Raw genomic sequence first — 19,611 nt, 5'->3', positions numbered from 1 at the left:
AGCATTTGAACTTACCCTGATTAGTGGAATTGCCAAAGTATACATAATCTTTGCTGGGTCACCTCCAGGGTCTAACCTCATGTTTCTTTCCCATCAGCTACTCCCCTCCCTTCCTTTCCTGCCATGTAACTCACTCACTGGGTAGCATTGTTTAACTTAGGAATTTCTACTTATATCCACACCCCTCGCTCCTGCTCCTCCCCCCCCCTTTTTATATCCCAGCTAAATTCCTCCCGCATGTCCCCTCAGGAACACGTAGGCCTGCTTAGTACCCACCTCCACTTCTCATCCAGATTATTAAAACGACACCAACCATTGGTGTTTCGTCGCACACGAAACTTGCAGGAGGACAGAGAGCACCTGACTCTGGGACCCTCTCACTCTTAATTTGATGGGACCAAAGGCAGAAAATTAAGCTGCTTAGATACCTAAGCACAAAAACTGGGTGGGGAAATGCAGCACAACCGGTAAGTGATGCACTGCATATCTAACTGAGGGGCGCCACTGATAGAGGAAGAAAGAACAGTTTAATTGCATTTAAAATAGGCTTTGCTGTCCTCTGTGTCTTCCTTTTATCTTCTGACAGTTATGTATGTATAAACAGGTATCTGAGACAAATGCTAAGGCAACATTTTGTTGTACTGCTGGGGGAAAGGACACAAACCTGAAATTTTGGAGCTTTACTTGCCATCTGTGCTAGCAAAGATTTAAGTCACGCTTTTATGCATTTTATATGCACAACTGTGAGATGAAAGTGGGTGACATTATTAGGCTGTGTACGTTCATGTTTAAGCTGTCTTTCTTTCCTTACAGGCAATACCAACTTTTCTGTTATTTGTGCTGTTTTCTTGGGTTTCTGGCATCCGCTACTGCTCAACAGCAGACAAGTAAGGGTCTATTTTATTACATGTAGTAAAGATGTTGGCAGTGAAAACAGTTCTACCATACTCAGAGCCTTCTCTGGCAATCCTATACCCATTTATACAAGAGCAAGTACCACTGAACTCGGTGGGGATTACTTTTTGAGTAGACATGTATAAGATTGCACTGTAACAAATTTAGCAATGGGATTAGATTCTTATGTCTGCATGATAAATGTGGGTATGTAAATGAGAAAGAAAGGCAACTTGAATTTTTGGGAAACGGTGCCTTTGATATCTGGCATTTAAACCTATCTCTTACATTTAACATTTAAAAAAATGCGACGTAAAGGAAATAGAGTGAACATTATTATATTCTTAAAATTACACATTTATAAATTAGCATGGTGGTGAATTTTATTGGATCCACATATTCTGAATGTGAATTGGATTGCGTTATACAGAACAACTTGAGGAAGAGTTCTGTATAGCCCAAAAGCAGGAACACTCATACAATGCAAAATCAATAAAAATGCAACCTCAGTAAAACAGGCACACTTAAGCCTGTTAATAATGGCAAAGAATCTTGTGACTCCTCAAAGATTAACAAGTTTTATTATGGTGTAAGTGGCTAACAAACATTTCCCTTTGTAAATTTCATTCCTTGGGACCAACATGTCCACTGTCTATTAAGAAGACATGTTGGACATGGACAATAAATACTAATTAGCAAAATGAAATCCCTAAAAGAATAGCAAGCTCAGCTCTTGGGGAAGAAGAGGCAACAGATTTTGCATGCTCCATTTTCTAGGCTTGGAAAATGGAAATCTACATCTAAGTGTCAGTTCTTGAAATAGACCAGACACACTCTGTATTCTGGAAAAGTGTCTCTTTTCAAACTGTGTAAGCCTTTCTTCCAGCCTCCAGTGACATTTTCCATCTTGGCTTGAAATATTGCATAGGTAGGATCCCTAAAGCTACCTTAAACCAATGTTTAAGTTTCCTTTTTGGTTCTTTAGGGAGGGGTTTAGGGTGTCGCATGAATGGGCTGGGATGTGTGCTCACAGAGTGGGAGTGTTTCAGACAGTGAAATAGCTACTTGTTCATGGAAGAGGCTTTTTAAAAAAAGTTCTTCTTCAGAACTCCCTCCCAGCTCTTGCTCTCGCCTTACAGGGCTTGTTGTGTGATTAAACATGGGAGAGGAAAGAGTGGGAACATCTGAAATATCAAAGAGGAAGGGAAGGAAGCCAAGAGCTTGGATTCCCAACTGCTGGTTTAGCAGAGTTGGCACTGCCTTTCTTTGAATTATATATAGGTGTTGACTTAGCTAACTAGCTAGCTACAACTTTTTCATGGTTGTCCAAACCACAAATAGCTCTGCACTGTAGAACTCTTTATATTACAAACCCATGTCAGAGAAGGCAGAGAAGCTCTTCAGAAATGGCAGGGAAGGGAAGGGAAGGGAAGGGGTGTCCTCTACTGCTCTCTGTTTTATATATTTCTCAAGAAATCTAACGATTTTATCTACCATAATCTGGCCGTTGTGGGTGTGATGACAGTCTCATAGGTCTTACACCATGATCTTCAATTGCTCCAGAGTTTGGCCCTTTTCCCCTCCTGTGACTTTTCATTAATTATGTTTGCTCTGGAACCTTTTACACCCCAACCCTAAATAAAATAAGCTTGGAAGTAAATACTATTGATTTCTATGAAGTTAACATCCAAGGATATGACTCAACGTCCGAGGCTATTCAACAGCATGAAGGTTGGTTTGGGGTTTTGTAAGGTAATTTGTTTTTATTGTTGTTTTTGAATGTAACCTGCAGTGGGACCATCACAGGAAGGTTAGGCTGATAAACTGATAAATTAAATAATAGACATAGATGCCTGTGTTTGGTGTTTCTTGCAGGATTTCCACTTACATTCAATTCCAACACAAAGACTGACCTCTGCCCACCAACTAGGTTTCGCCAGGATGATCTACCAGGCAAGTATATACTAACAACGTCTTTCAAATAAATTGTTTCAGACCTCCTTTTTGAAAACCGCTTCCTTGCAGATGTAGTATTCGGCTGCATAAGCTATCTGTCTATCATCTCGCTTCCTCATGTCATTCATGATGTCCAAGATTTCTCACCACATTATGAAAAACAAGCTACATTAAAACCAAATGTTTTAATTTAATTTAAAACAGTTTTTTTAAAAAAAAATGAGTTAAAACAGCAGGAGAGCGCAAATCAAAAGAGAGACCAAAGGGAAAACTCAGGCTAGGTTTTCAAGCTACATGATTGCTCAATGGAATATTTTTTAAATGTGCATATTTGTTCCTTTAGGATATGACCTCATTTCACAGTTCCAACTTGATAAAGCTGCTTCCAGAGGCATCATCCAGCGTGTGGTGGGCTCCACAGCTTTACAAGTGGCTTACAAATTAAGCACAAATGTAGACTTCAGGATCCCAACTAGGTAATCTATACTCTTGCTTTCATTATTTCTTTTTTAAATCTATGTTTAAATGCACAACTCTCCATTTACTTAGCGGTGCAAACTACCTTGCAGGATCCATCCCACGAATTAGTTCCCTCTTTCGCGTCTGGGTGAAGCCACCCAAGTTTATTGTGTACACCAGCTGTTTGTGTTGTGATGCATGCAAATAGCATCTGAATTCAGAGTGAAGTGCTTGTGCAGCTACTCTACATGCTGCGTTCTCTCCCAGTTGAGCCTTTCTGTTGTTTCCAGAGATTACTGGGGGTGAGTTCCTATATGAATATTCATTAATTGAAGCCCGCAGTATCAAGTCCCAACTTCCAGGTGTGAAATAGCCCTCATGGCCAGACAGACATGGTCATATGCTGCCTGTAGCACAATAATTCCCTGTCCAGGAGCTTTACACATTCATCTGCAAGTAACTGAGTGGTAATTCTCTGAGTGATGAGATGTTGAGTACAGTACCTTACCATCCCAAACGACAGGCACACTTTTTTTGTACAGACATCCAACAGGGTCACCCAAACAAGCATTACCCTGCTGCTGCTTCTCCACCACTATTAAAACAGCAAAAGAAAAGAGACTTCTGAAAAGCATTTTCACTTAGGTACTTAAACTAAATTCACTCCAACCCCACCATTGATAATTGCACAGATTTGCAACTGCTTCTCAAGTACCCAACACTGTTTTGCACAGACTTCAGGAAGACTGACATTGGCAAACTTTCAACCGGCTACGTTTGTCCTTTTTTCCAGCATTCAAAAATAAAAATAAAAAATTTAGAGAGAAATGATATGTTAGCATAAAAAACAATTTATTAGGGCAAGATATATCCCCACCTTACAATGTGGAACTTGTTAGAATCTTAAAACATTTCTGCCACAACTAGAATATTTTGTGAGCTAGGGGAAAGAATGTGGTGTGGTGGTTTACCAAGGTGCAGCACAGCAGATTATATTTACCGGCATCAATTCCAGGTTCACAAATTAATAGTGGGTGTTTAATCTGTGAGCGAATTGCAGAGGCCACCTTAGATGAGGCTGTAGCATATTTACGCAACTTGCCTAGCCTGACTGTGAGTAATACAGCCGCTCCAGAATCCTGCTAATAAAGCCGTTACACCTCAACGCCCTACACTATCCTTTATTCATATATGAAGCATGTAATTATTTTTAATATTAGTCTGGAGCACAACAGCAGCCAGCTATTATGCAGGAAATGGGCTAGCTTTCCTGTAATTTGTCTGGATATGGTTGAAAGGACGCACTGTCTTTCCTTAAAGAATGCAGCAGTTTAAAGCAGCGATTGAATCGCGTGCCACCTGGTGGCTTCAAACAGTTGCAGCGGTGCTGTTCACTAAAACCGGTGCTGAAAGAGCCACTCAGGGTTATTCTTCTGTTACAGATTTGCGTATAGGATGAAGCAGATTGGTTTTGCAGTGCATTCCTACATATACATATACATATACATATACATATACATATACATATACATATACATATACATATACATATACATATACATATATATATATATGCTATCAATTCTTAGCTTTGTTGTTATGGGCAGGGGTCACAGTCCTTCAGTGTTTAGTCCTACCCACCCACTTCCCCAAAAAAGTTCAAACTCATTGTTGGCATCACATTGGGAATTGGATATCACGAACTAAAAGTCTAAGCTCAAGGGTGCCACAGAGCAAAGTAGGTGTGACAGCTTTGTCTCAGACATATCAGATGGAGTACTATTTACAAGTGTTTTGTCATAAAAGGATCACTTTCAGAAAGCCATTTCCACCCTTGCAAGGAGGTGGGGTTGCGGGCAGTCACGATCCCTCCATGTGCACAGGGGGTGGGTGCCCAGCCCCTGTGCAATTGGGGGAATCCCGGCCACGTCACTAGCCAGGCCGACTAATCTGGTTGGCCTGGGGGTGTGGCCCGCTGCATTTAAGGAGCGTGCGGCCGGGGCTCTGCCTGTTTCCCCGCTTCCAGCTGCTCTGGTTTTCAAGCCCAGTGACATCATTTCCCCTTGACATCACTTCCTCTTCTTTGCTAGGAGGAAGACCCAAGTGAGTGAGTGAGTGAGTGAGTGAGTGTGTATATGTATACATATACATATACATATACATATATATCTATATATCTTTATCTATATATATAATGAGTTCAGAGAAGCACATGTAGCCCAGTAGTAGCTGGGAGGACACCATGTTGTCAACCCTGGTGTTACTTTTCATTTATTGCTAAATTCAACACCAAATACTCATAACAAATTTTGATGCTTTTCATCTTTTTTGAGTTGGTGGCTGAGATCCTTTCTTTGTAATCATGTTCACAATAAGGAACATTGCATTAGATTAAAAGATTAAAAGCATCAAGGCTGAAATCCTATGCATGCTTAACCTGGTAGTAAAGACTGAAATCACTGGGTGATGATTTGTAGGACTGGGCTGTGTAAGCATATAGTAATATAGTCCCTGTTGTGCAAACCCAGAGAGCCATATATAACAATACTATCTTGCTTTGGGTTTTATGCTATGAGTTTTTAAGTATAAAAGGAAAAAGATAAAGGATATAAAGATAAAGGAGCTCTGCTTATCCTCTGAATATACAGATAGCAAGAGCAGAGTGATGTTGCTCAAATTATTTAGTACTTGAGGTCTTGGCTGTCGGTAGATATTTCCTCCCAGGGTGGAAAGGCAGTAGTCAGATGTTGAATAGCTGCTCCTGCAACAGCAGTAGGGATGCATCCACTGGTTCCTACGTCAGCATGTCTTTTTGCTGCCTCATGGCATTATTGCAAGCAATTAACAATTTAAGAACACATAAGTTCAAGAACACCTGCTGAGGCATCACTGGGTCTGGATTTTCAAGATGCATGTTTCAAACTGGTGAAATGGCACCTCAGTTCTTTACCACCTCTATAACAGATCCAGCAGCCTCTACCGTACTAGGATTCCTGAGCATGTTAGGTTCCCCTACCCCAAGTGTGACTTTAGTGGAGATGGACACAAAAACAAAAATAGGGCAAAAGGATTCAATGTGTCAAAGTGGACCGTGTATATATATATATATATATATATATATATATATATATATATATATATATGGTCTTTGTGTTGTTCATGAAAGTAGACCATACCCCTCATGTGCCTCCATGGTTAATGAATTAAAGATCCCCTCTTATGGATATCCTTTACATAGCATATTACAAATATTCTAGCAAATATTTTAAAAATGTTTCTGCGACTGCAGCACCAGCTAAGCTATTCCACACACACACACCCCAGCATGCAAATTCTATATTGTTTGGCAAGGCTTCTTTAAGGGATGAAGGAAATTTCAGTGGCTCCTATTTGCATATCTCCAAGGAAACCTTGGAAACTAATGTAAGAATAAAAACGAAAAGATTATCAGTTTTGTTTCAGCAATTTCCCCTCTTCTCAGTGAATAGCGCAAAGTGAATTCTTTATCACGGTTTCTCCCCCCCCCCCCAGCAATTCAATGTTCACTTTGAATTGCAATTATTTACCATCAATATTTTATTATTATTTATCCTATGTTTATTATTTATTTAACCCTCCCCTCCCCAAGGAGCATAAGCTGATTGTCCTGTTTCATTGTTGGATTGCTTTATTTTGGGCACTGTGTTATAACAGCTACTGTTCAAGAGACCTCAGTTCATATCCTTCCTCTGTTGTTAAGTTTCCTGTGTAGGTTTAGGCCAGACACTAAGCTACCTACCGTATATCACGGGATAATTGTGAGGAATAGAGTAGTGGGATAATGTGCACTACTCTTGCAAGGAAGATGGGTTGTAAATGTAACAGTGTTTTACCAGAGTTTATCATCCCACATTTGCCACACTACCACAGTGCTAATTAAAGTGACCTGAGAGCCAGCATTGTACAGGTGGATTGAGGATTCAATTTTTTTGAGGCTTTAAAACCATTGATAATGGTTCTGGAGACTTTATAGGCAGCAAACGTATACAACAGGCGTCGGCAACCTTTTCTTCCCGTGGGCCGGAGGATTCCCACGGACTATTGTCCGTGGGCCAGACATGGGCCGCACAGGCACAGAAGCCATTTCCGGTGGCGCTGTGGACATTTTGGAAATGGGCAGCCAGCACCGGAAATCGCTTCTGCGTATGTCCGCGGCTGCGCAGAAGCGATTTCTGGTGCTGGCTGCCCATTTCCAAAATGTCTGCAGCGCCAGAAATCGCTTCTGCAGCTGTGTAGAAGCGATTCCTGGCGCTGCTCGGCGAGTCCCCGCGCCGCGCTGCACCAGTTTACCGCAGCGCACGGGGGACCTGCTGAGCGGGTGGCTCAGTTCACGGGCGGCCCGTGGGCTGGATAAATGGCCTCCATGGGCCGGAGGTTGCCAATGCCTGGTATACAATTCATGACAAGTCAATCACATGATCCTTTCAGCATTGATGGCACTTGACCCAAGCACACGCAGATAACATTTCCACCCATGTAATAAACTGGCCTTAATTGTAGCTTTGAAACTGGGAAAGATTTATGGTGGATTTAATAGGTCTATCATCATGGTTGTAAATAAAAATAATTGCTGTTGTTTAGCATCACCATCATTTAGCTTATGCCCGTCCTTTGAGTAATAGCATAAACACATATGAAGGCCAATTAAAACAGGTAAGAAAGGAACAGGAAGCGAAAATGAACAGAAAATGAACCAGTAGGGAAAGCTGTAAACGCATCTGGAGGTTTTTTTTTTACTACTACTACTACTACTAGGCTTCAAGCAGTTTTTAAAGGTGAGGAAGGAAGAACAATATGAGAAAAGAGTCAGTTCTTCACTTGACAGCTCTGCCATAGGCTATGTATATTTAAAGCACATTCAGAACACACATACACCATGAATCCTGGCAACTGTAATATACCCCTCACAACCCTACAGTTCCCAGCACCCTTAACAACATGCAATTCCCAGGATAGTTTGGGGGTGGGGAAAACGACGCTTTAAATATATGCTGTGTATGCAACTATAGTATGCGCCAGTTGTTGGCTGCTGACATAACACATGATCATCAAATATTCAAACAGTGAGTGGAGCCTGAGTGCAGATTCACCCAGCAAAGCTAAGACTGCAGGAGCAGGTCTTGAATATATCAGGAAGGAACTTAAGGCTTTAATCATGTGTCTATGAATTAAGTAACGTAACTTTATTGGCAGCAAATACATAGAAAGTTTTAAATGTGGTCACCGTTGCCTAAATGGGCTTGCTGTGACCGGGATTGATTTGGTTTAGTTCACCTCACCTCACTGTTACTGGCTAAAAGGTCATAAGCACAATGCCTTGTCTTGAGTTGTTTGTGACATAGGAAGAGCTAATATTTTTGAGTCACAATTCCTTTGGCCAGCAGTAAAGCAGTAAAGGGCTGATGACTCAGACTGGGACAAAACTACTAGTGGTAGGGTGCTGCCCTGAGGTGGTCAACTCTCATAAAATCATAGAATTGTAGAGTTGGAAGGTACCATGAAGGTCATCTCATCCAACCCTTTGCAATGCAGGAATTTGTTCCAATGTGTGGCTTGAACCCTGAGATTAAGGGTCTCCTGCTCTACTGAATGAGTCATCTTTCCATTTTCCATGTTCATCCCAAATGCTAAATCAGATGAGCAAATAAACAACAACAAGCCTGCTTTACTTTGATCCTATACAGGTCTTTGTATCCTAATGGATTACCTAATGAATATTCCATTCTAACGACTTTTCGAATGGCTGGAACTACTCTTCAGAAGTATTGGAGCATTTGGCAGGTTCTAGACTCTTCTGGAAAAGAGCAAGTTGGATTGAAGTTTAATGGGCAAGCCAAGTCTCTTGAGTACTCATATAAAGGGATTGATGGAAGTCTCCAAACAGCAACCTTTCTGGATTTGCCGTATCTCTTTGATTCCCAGTGGCATAAGGTTATGGTTGGTATAGAAAGGAGTGCTGTCACTCTTTATGTTGACTGTACTCAGATCCAGACTTTAGCCATAAAACCAAGAGGAAAGATCAACGTTGATGGCTTTACCACACTGGGAAAACTGAAAGATAACCCTCAAATTTCAGTTCCGGTAAGTTTTAAAGATTTACATTTACAAAGAAAGTACTTCCTTTAGCTTTCCTTTGACTTTTTTGTGGGGCAGGGTGGGGAGATAGATGTAGGTTAGCACCACAATATATTTTTTTTCAAATGGAGCAGTAAAATATGGCTCTGCGATTTTGATATTATAGGGAAGCATTGATTATCTTTTAACAAGCTTTAAATTAGAAAACCTTATTATAGTTATATATCTGGAAAGATGCTTGTACTGATCCTTTAAGAACCCTGTAGATACTGGGGAGGGGGGGGGGAACAATTCTGAAAGCAATAGATAATTTAATAAACCAGATTATAAAGGATTGTGGATTTAATGTTCTGACAAAGAATTAAGTACAAGACTTACCTCAACTCATTACAAAGCATAATTAAAAGCCACCAGACCTTTACACATTTGCAGTGAACGTGACCATCTTTAAACTTTATTATGATTAAGCAGCTTATAAGAATTAATTGTATTCTCGGTGACATTAAAAGTTCAACTGATTTATGTGGGGTATCCATTGAAAGAAATATTTATTATATTTGAGCTGTAGTCCCGTTAATTTCAAAACCTCAGGATAGAAACGATATTGGCCTCCTTTCTGCAATGATCACAGAACATGACCTCCACACACGATCTCACAATGATCACCACAGAACATGACCCACCCACCCAATCTCACAAGATAACATTTCATAGAATAAAATCACTACTTTGTTTTGAAATACTGTAACTACAGTAGCGCCAGAGATTCGGAATCATCAGGCGTAGTCAGACCTCCTTGGTTATGACATCACAATGCAGAAGCAATAATTGCTTTGCATGAGAAAACTGTTACAAAATTATTCTGATCATAGTAATTTTGGAAGTCCTTTCTTCTCTGTTCTTCCACCAAGAAAGTTGGTATTTGGGAACCTCAGCTGTGACACTGTATAATGAGCATATTTATTTTCAGAGATGAATTGCGATTGGTGTGAAGTATGTAAGTAAGTGTGAAGTGCCTACCGTCTATGACAAATAGAAAATAATTTGTACCATGAAGATGTGGAAACACTTCTTTTGGATAATGAGTCATGCTGCACTTTTATTTTAAAAAAGGTGTTTTGTTCCATAGAAAGCAAATAGAGGCATTAAAAGAATGCACACATGTAAGGCCTTTTTATTTACTAATTCACCCCTTTTTTTACTAAATTTGTAGTGCAATTAATTTAGGTTAATGATATTTTCTATCTTATTTCTAGTAGTTGCAGGTGGGTCACATCCTATGTACAGTAATGCCTTACTAGGAGCTAGGTGGATTCATCAGGGATCAACTGTGTGATTGTTCTCTCCCCTCTATCCCACTGTTGTTGCTGTTTTTAATGGGAAGCAAGAAGAGCAAACAGAGGAAAGACTGCTTAACTTCCTACCTTTTGCCTGATCACTTCCGTTTGCAACAAATAACTTGCGGTGGCACTATGAGTGGTAGTAATTATCTGTTCCCTTGAAGGAGCAGAATCTTAAAATGGTCCACTGTGTGCATGTCTAAAAGGAAGTGGAAGTTGGCCCACATTTGAATGAACTGTTTAAGAACAAACATATATCAACATCAAGTTTAATGTGGATGGCTGTGGTTAAGGTGACCAATGAATAGGCAAAACAATGGTCCTTCATTTGACTAACGTCAAGTTAATGAAACAGCAGCCCAGCATTTCACTGGTCTCAATTGGATTCCACTTTAGATGCAACAGGGCTAATCTCTGTTTGCTACTGTAGCTGAGGCAAAGCTGTTCATCAAGCAGAAGCAAACGGGTAATTTTTAGCTATATGTGTTGTACTGCCTGATTTGTGAAGTTTGCCCATGACTCGGCTAAACTATGCCAAGAAGTGAGACTGGGGGTGGGGAAGCACAAAGGGATCCAAAGAGCTTTCAGAGTGTTGTGTCAGAATGCTGAGGAGTACAGTATCTGCTGCTAAAGGCCTCTTTCAGCTGTTGAAAAATTACAAGGCAAAACAGAGCCACGTGGTTCTGTCTCAATTTCATTTTAGATGTACAGTTCTGCTGCTGTAGCTTACAGCACCCACTTAGAATTGGGCTGCCCATCCTGTCTAAACTTATTTGCTCCATTAATATTCTTATTACCAGTCTGCAGATGAAGGAAATTGCTCTTGTGTTATTGCATTTTGATTAGACTCCTACATGAATTGACCATAATGGGCCTAAACTGGCACGTAGCCGAGGACTTTGGCTTAAATGATTTGTTGGCTGCAGCAATTATTCTTCCCACATGCTTCCAAAGGCTTTGCTCACTGCTGGCTGACAGCCTTTTGTTATATCCCCTCTGCTTTTTTGGAAGCATTCATCTCTGTAGAGCTGTCCTTATTCATTCTTTGAGGTTTGTAACAAGGGGATATTCACTCCAGGATAAATAGGTTGAGAGCTGCAGACATCACATCCTGTTTCATTAAATGCACCAACTACTCCACTTGAAAACACTGACCTCCATTACACTGACCACAAATCTTATTTAAATAAAGGAAACTATCTTTTACTCATTGACAGTAGCGTAAGAACTGTGGACACCCTTGGATTCGGCCGAATCACCCACTAGATGGCAATATAACCAGTGATGCCTACGTTGATTATCTGCATAGGGAATTCAAATGATGGTTGGAAAAGTTTTATCTTCAGACTCTAAGCATTAGGGATGGGGCAGGGGGGGAAAGGTGCAAATTAGTATTCTGTACATTGTGGTCTTTTCTGTAATGTATTACAGTAATATATCTGCATTACAGTAATATATCTGCATTTATATACACACATTACCATAGCATGTGCATTTTTAAATATACGTTACTTAGCTGGTGAACTGCATATTCCCTTCACCCAGTACCTGGGCTTCCTGGCATTAATTCCCACATTTCTATTAACTTCTGTTAAGATTTACAGTGATACCTCAGGTTACGGCCGCTTCACGTTGCATGTTTTTTGGTTGTGCACCGCGCTGAACCCAGAAGTCCCGGAATGGGATACTTCCGGGTTTCAGCGCATGCGGCAAAGCACCGAATTGCAACCCGTACGTGCGCAGATGCGGCGCTGCAGGTTGCGAACGCTGCGGGTTGTGAATGTACCTCCTGCAAGGATCACGTTCGCAACCCGAGTGTCCGCTGTACATTGACACTTAGCTACGATTAATGCTAATCAGGACTTGCTGTTTCTAACTAGGTTAGAAACGTTTTGAAGTTGGTTTCCAAACTTTGGTTAAGGGTGCAAACCCTAGTTAGTGTTGTTGACATTGCTGAAGCAAACAGAAGATTCATGCCTGAGAGGAGAGGGGCCGGGGAAAAGGAACACACGGTTTCACACCCTGTACTTGAACCTTCCACCATAGTTAAGAGATGGGTTGTATTATGTATACACTGGCCCACCATATTATGCAAACCAGCTCATCAAAAGCATAGGTGTCAAGAGTAATTAAAAAATAATACGGTTTGCAGATGATTATAAAAATAATGGAATTAAGCAGATTCTAGGGATCATTAATAAATCCATCATAAATTGCTTGTATCACATCATTATAATCTTATAATACCAGCATGGAAAGCCAGGACACACATTCCCTTGATTGAAACAAAATTTAAAAAAATCCTTCCAGTAGCACCTTAGAGACCAGCTAAGTTTGTCATTGGTATGAGCTTTCATGTGCATGCACACTTCTTCAGATACACTCATGGACTTCCATTTCATGCGGCTCAATGTGGTGCATTCCATAGTTCTAGTTACAGGTAGGTAGCCGTGTTGGTCTGCCGTAGTCGAAACAAAATAAAATAAATCCTTCATTGGTATGTACATTGGTATGTATCTGAGGAAGTGTGCATGCACATGAAAGGATTTTTTTTATTTTGTTTCGACTACGGCAGACCAACACGGCTACCTACCTGTAACTATTTCCTTGATTGTTTGCCTGTCTGGAGATTTCTGAGAACAAAGAGAGTTTCTTGGTAGTTTTAATGATATAAAAGTAACAGCTAGATGTAAACTAAAACCCTGATCCGAAACACACTTGGAAGTTTCTGTTCGCTTCAATGGCAGGTCCAAGTAATTTGCAATCAGTTATGCATGTGAAATGTGCAATAAGGATGTAAGAGTAATGATAACACTAGGAAAGCAAATGTACTCTAAATGCTGGAAACCTAGAAACTCCAGAATATGGAGAGAAAATGAAACCATGGAGAGAAAATGAAACCATAATCACTTATAATGATTATAAGAGGTAGGAGATGCCCCAGGGAAATGCAAAACCATGTTTGGGAATAAAGGTGTTTTTGCATATTATGTTAGAGGAGTTTAGACTTTAAAGTCTCATTGATTGTATGAATAATGTAGAAATAAGTTTGTACTAGTTAGAGAATATGGCAAAATACTATGGTTCTTAGACTCAAATGGGTAAGGGCACTAGCTCAGCTTCAGGCAGGTTTGAATATAGGAAATGAGATGACATGATGTATAAAAAAGGAAGTCAATAAGTTATGGAAGGATGTGCACAGAAAGATTTTAGGAACATAGATATTTAATATCAACAAAATGATCCGTATTGGAAAAACACGGCTCAAAACAAGGAAATCATGGGTGCTTCAGGCTTATTCCTGCGTATAAGACTACTTTTTAACCCAGGAAAATCTTCTCAAAAGTTGGGGGTCGTCTTATACGCTGGGTCGTATTTCTTATACGGCGAGTATATCCCAAACTCTATAATTTAACTGGAAAAGTTGGGGGTCGTCTTATACGGCCTGTTGTCTTATACGCAGGAATATACGGGTAGATAAATACTGTAGGTACCGCTACAGCGGGAAGGTAAACGGCGTTTCCGTGTGCTGCTCTGGTTCGCCAGAAGCGGCTTTGTCATGCTGGCCACATGACCTGGAAGCTGTACGCCGGCTCCCTCGGCCAATAACGCGAGATGAGCACCACAACCCCAGAGTCGGTCACGACTGGACCTAATGGTCAGGGGTCCCTTTATCTTTACCTTTATTCCGAAATAGACATGTTGTTCCAGTACAGCTGATACACACAAAAGCTGATGTGGGCAGGAAGCAGAGTGAGGAATTCCTGCCGCAGCAGCTGCTCAAAAGCAGCTGGACACCGCCCCCCAGCGAGCCCTATTGGCTGGCTGAGGGGCTTAACGCGGCGGCGAGGAGGGGCTGATGCAGGGGGCCGAACACCCCCCCTGCAAGTGCAGGAAGCTGGCCCTGCCCGCAACTCCTCCCCTCTGAAAGGAGGAGAGGTTTTACCTCTTGAGCAGATGTAGTTGCAAATTTCCTTTCATAAAGGACTATACATTTCTGTTTTATCCCTTCATTAAACATACTAACGGACACAGATTAGTTAAATGATGCATTCCTTATAGAAAAGACTATATCTGTAATTTGTCCCTCCATTAAACATACTAAGAAACACAGGTATGAGAAAGCAATTTAAGGATTTAATTCATCAGAATTAGTTATATGAATGCAGTTCACACACAGCAGGGTTCTCTCGGGATGTCTTCACAGGATAAAGATATATGGTACTTTGCTAGTACCCTTTTGCCCATCTGTTTATTCATATGCTAATGCATCCAGGGAGAGTAACTTCTATATGCAGTACTTTGGCCATTTTGATCGGGTCCCAAAAGACAACTGTATAAATAAACCCTTGGTTTAATGCATTCCTGTGGCCATTTGGAAGGAATGCATTCTGGTCACATTTTGGCGTCATTCCTTTTTTAGCATGGTAATCCACTGCTCTCAACCGGTGTGATGCAGAGACTGAGTTTTGCCTTCAAATATCTGGGGACAGTTTGCTTATCCATCAAGCGGTCTTTGAGTAATCGCTCTGCCAGCCTCCATTTCCACCCTCAGAATGGAGGCAATTACTACCTACCTCACAAGTTTGTGAGGATCAAAGGGATGAGGAAATGCTGCTATCTGTATCCAGCCTTCAGGAAAGGGAAGGCTTGAAAATCAATGAAATAATCATCCAACACTTAAAAGGCTGTTAAAGGTTAGTGAGTTAGAATGGTGCTGTTGCTAAACCACTAAGAAAAATTAAACCACCTTCCCTGTTTCTGTCCCTAGTTTGAGATCCAGTGGATGATGATTCATTGTGACCCTCAACGACCCCAGAGAGAAACGTGCGGTGAACTTACAGCCCGGAGTTCGGTAAGATTGTAGTGTAAGATCTAAACTTGGGCTATGTACACATCACCAGCTTACAATGCAGCTAGGTCATTCTTTTTCTCAATTTGGATCGGAGCTGGTTTGGGGGGGATGCATAAGAACACAGTGTTTCACAAGAAACGACAGGCTGGATTATAGGCTGTGTACTTCATGTGTCTTCTTCTTCTTTGGCGATCACTCGTAGCCGAGTAAGATTATCTTCCACTGCTTCCCAAACAAGTGGGTGTGCACTGATGGCAGAGTAAATGGGAGTTTGTACACAGCCTTAGTTTTAGAACATTGGGGGGATTCAAAGTGCCTTAATGCATTTCCTTTCTAGTGATATAACGGGCTGGGGAAAATAATTGCAACAATCCTTGCCTGATCATTCTGCTCAAAGCATAGATCAAGCCAAAAGTTGCTGGAAGATGCAGGCTGCTGGCTGCAGGGCAAAGGGTTAAAAAGCCAGTGTCATTCAATCCCTCCTTTCTAGCCATCAGGTTTCCTCCAATCTCTGTTACCCTCCTCCACAGCCATTCATTAGCAGAATAACTGTGCCTATTGCAGACTGTGCCTTTCTAGGTGTTCTGGAGGGGTCCTTCTGGGGGTGATTTTTTAACATCCTAAAATCCATCCGAGGCAGTCAAAGACGAGTCCATGGCTCTCAGTGTTCCAGGCAAGAGGTTTTCCTGCCTCCTTGGGGTTTTCCTGCAAGTCATTTGCCTTTGCCTTTCTCAAGTAAGTTTTGCCTGACCTTTTCTCGTTCTTTTCAGATAAGCCAGACAGCCGCCAAGGTAAGTTTTAAAGGCAGAATGCTTGCCCAGTGCAGAGGATAAAGTGCTTCTATATGCTCCCTGTTCTGATGTATCACCACTCTGCTTCCCCCACCCCTCTTTATTTGGCAATCAAAGGAACTGCTAATGTGTATTTTTGTAATTATGCTATTATGTTGGAAAATATGCAGAAATTGTTGTGCCCTGGCTGGTGAACTTCCCTGGATCATTTATTTGCCTGGCTGCTTTTAAGAAACGTGACGCTTGAATAGATGAAGGTTTGGTTCGACAAGGCAGTACTGTACTTATTTCCTTTACCCTAGATCAGACTGCTTTGCAGAGGTAACATTTAAGCAGAACACAATTTCTGTAAGATCTGGCTTCAATAGTGCCTCTTCCTTTGGCCTATGCAGTGGTTGAACAGTCCACCCCTCATCCCATGTTGAAATCTGGCACCCCTGCCCCTTGAATATAATTTTTAGCTCAATCGAAAACTTTTTATTCTGTTCAGTGCAATGGGTCAGGTCAGGACTAAGGTATGTGAAATGAGGTTCCATGGAAATCAGTGCAACAAGTTAGTCACCCTTTAATCCGTAGATTTCATTGTGACCTAAGTTCATCGAACTTCGTCTGGATCCAACTCAATAGGTTATTATGGATGCCCATGAGGAATTAATATGGATACATTGCCCCTTCTTTAAGCAATCTTTTTAAAAACAAGAATCGGCATCATTAAAAGAGTGGCAAATGTAGGATCTTTTATCCGTGTTAAAAATATGAAGTGGGGATTCCAATCTGTGTCAGCCATTGTGAGTATGGAACCAAGCAGAGGTGGTAGTTATTTTGGATGATTCTACATAAAGTGGTACATGAGTTTAATGATTATGGTTTTACAGATCTTAGCCATGTTTTATCTATTATTTATGAACACCTTTACAGAGAAAATGAAAAGGGTCATCGGTGCCCAAGAAACTCACTGGTTTAGCATAGCAAGGATAAGCTACTTTTTGGCAGTCTGTCTGAGGAAAAGCAGTCTTTTTATAAATGCCGTCTGAGAAGGCAGGAAACACAAGAATTATGTCTAGAACTGGCATTCTCACAGCCTGAATCTGCCTGGCAAATCGGCGCCCCTGCTTTTAGAGTCAGTAGTTCACCTTCTCTGCAAGAGGTGTGAGGGGAGTGAAAGGGGCCTGCTTAAAGGTTTGCTTCACAAAGCACCTATTGTGAAGTTAACGTTGCCTGGCAGTTGGAATTTAGTCATAAAAAGGAAACCGTGGAGTATGTTGTAGAAACCAAGGGCCCTCCCCAAAACTATTTTTGGGGAAAATGAGGCGCACACTGAGGTTTCACATAGAAAGCGGCATATTTGAAAGGGATTTAGGAAGGGTTTTTTTATATAAAAAAAGGTGGGGGGAAGGGAGGTCCTATTTTTAGAAGAAAACTCTTCATCATACATGACTTTTAGAATATGAATATGGACCTGTAGGCATATTGGTGATCTCTCTTGGTAAGGTAAAGCATAGTGAATCCTGGGGGTTACTTGCAGAGGTCAGTTTATTTCCTTTCAAAAGTTTATTATTATTATTGTTGTTGTTATTATTATTATTATTATTTACAAAGGAAGGAAATTGGTGGACATCTGATCCAAAGAGCACTGTTTTACTGTATTACATTTTATCACTGGTGTAGTCAAGTTTGGGAAGTCGACTTTTCTCTTCAGAATGTATGGGGGAAATGAAAAGCACAGTGTGTGCTATGGCAAAGTATGCTATTTGCACACACACCTCCTAGGGATCTCTGAAAAACACACACACAAAACCACTAAAGAAGAAGAGGAGGAGGAGGAGGAGTTTGGATTTGATATCCCGCTTTATCACTACCCGAAGGAGTCTCAAAGCGGCTAACATTCTCCTTTCCCTTCCTCCCCCACAACAAACACTCTGCTAGGTGAGTGAGGCTAAGAGACTTCAAAGAAGTGTGACTAGCCCAAGGTCACCCAGCAGCTGCATGTGGAGGAGCGGAGACGCAAACCCGGTTCACCAGATTATGAGTCTACCGCTCTTAACCACTACACCACACTGCCTCTCTGTGATGGGCAGAATGATATATTTTAATCTCTAAGTCCCAGATTTACAGCATGTGACTGCATCCGTCTTGAATTGTAGATTAACATAGGAGAGAGTGGTCAAAGTGTTGGGATTTAAAGAATCCTAATGAAAAACGGAGCACAATTCAGTGGTACAGTTAAAGTTATCTAGGCACTGGGACAGGGAAGCTGAACTCTGGTCACAGATCCTGAGACTCCTGCATTGCAGGGGGTTGGACTAGATGACCCTCGGGGTACCTTCCAACTCTACAATTCTATGAATCTGTGGTGGCCCTTAACTGCTGGCTCTCAACTTCTACTCCTTCCCCCTATTTCTGGTATGATTTCTATGCCTTCCTGCTCCACTGTCTTATGTGCTCTTTTATTTCTTGCCAGAGAGGCCCCCCAGGTCCACAAGGTCCCCCTGGCCCGCCAGGCCCCCCAGGAGTTCCTGGCATCGACGGCATCGACGTAAGTTTATTTTGTGCATAAAGCTGGACTGTCATCCCCGCTCGAGGAATTCCTCCCTGTAGCTGTCCCTCTGAGTATACAATATTGAGCCTGTGACACTTTTGTATGTCAACTCTCCGTAACCCACTGCTAGATAGCGGAAGGAATCAGTTCCTGGGATTTTGTGCCAAGAATCCTAAATGTGCATTCCTCATTTCATGAGGGGCATGCTAGTGGCATGAAGTAAATTGGCATATATAATGTGTTTCTTTTAAATTACATTAGGGATTGTGTTCGATTAGTATTTATAACAGCGTTTCTGCAGTCCTAGCAATCAGGGATTTCTTGCTAAGAATATCTGAATAAAGCTTTTGCATATGGAAATGTGACAGGTTTAAAAAGTATCCTTACTTTGCTGTTTTCCTCTTCTTTTCCTCTAGGGGGACAGAGGTCCAAATGGGCCCGTGGGCCCTGCGGTAAGTGGCCTGATAGCTCTTGCCATGCTTTTATCAAAAGATGCATGCATAGGTATCTCCTCTCTTCCAATGCCTTAATTTCCCCCCATCTCCAATGCATTCTTGCAGGGTGCAGATGGTGAACCAGGTAGACCAGGTGTCCCTGGACTGCCAGGAATACCCGGGGCTGATGTGAGTAGATTTTCTTCTTCTTTGGGGCTCTCTCTGTGAG

The 19,611-nt window shown here is 41.4% G+C and overlaps 1 protein-coding gene across 1 annotated transcript in view; it reads left to right on the top strand.

Moving 5' to 3' along the window:
* The first annotated feature begins 263 nt into the window (after positions 1-263).
* Positions 264-19,611, top strand: part of COL9A1 (collagen type IX alpha 1 chain) — a 60,029-nt gene continuing 40,681 nt past the window's right edge. The window contains exons 1-10 of the mRNA XM_060272276.1: positions 264-467; positions 814-887; positions 2,770-2,847; positions 3,194-3,326; positions 9,033-9,429; positions 15,535-15,618; positions 16,389-16,409; positions 18,742-18,945; positions 19,365-19,400; positions 19,509-19,571. Of these exons, the coding sequence (XP_060128259.1) occupies positions 454-467; positions 814-887; positions 2,770-2,847; positions 3,194-3,326; positions 9,033-9,429; positions 15,535-15,618; positions 16,389-16,409; positions 18,742-18,945; positions 19,365-19,400; positions 19,509-19,571 (1,104 nt within the window). The 5' untranslated portion in view covers positions 264-453. The remainder of the gene's footprint in view (positions 468-813; positions 888-2,769; positions 2,848-3,193; positions 3,327-9,032; positions 9,430-15,534; positions 15,619-16,388; positions 16,410-18,741; positions 18,946-19,364; positions 19,401-19,508; positions 19,572-19,611) is intronic.

The sequence above is a fragment of the Zootoca vivipara genome, chromosome 3, assembly GCF_963506605.1.
Source record: "Zootoca vivipara chromosome 3, rZooViv1.1, whole genome shotgun sequence".
NCBI classification, from domain to species: Eukaryota; Metazoa; Chordata; class Lepidosauria; order Squamata; family Lacertidae; genus Zootoca; species Zootoca vivipara.
Note: the sequence above shows the minus strand (reverse complement) of the source record. Positions and strands in the feature narration are given on the sequence as shown.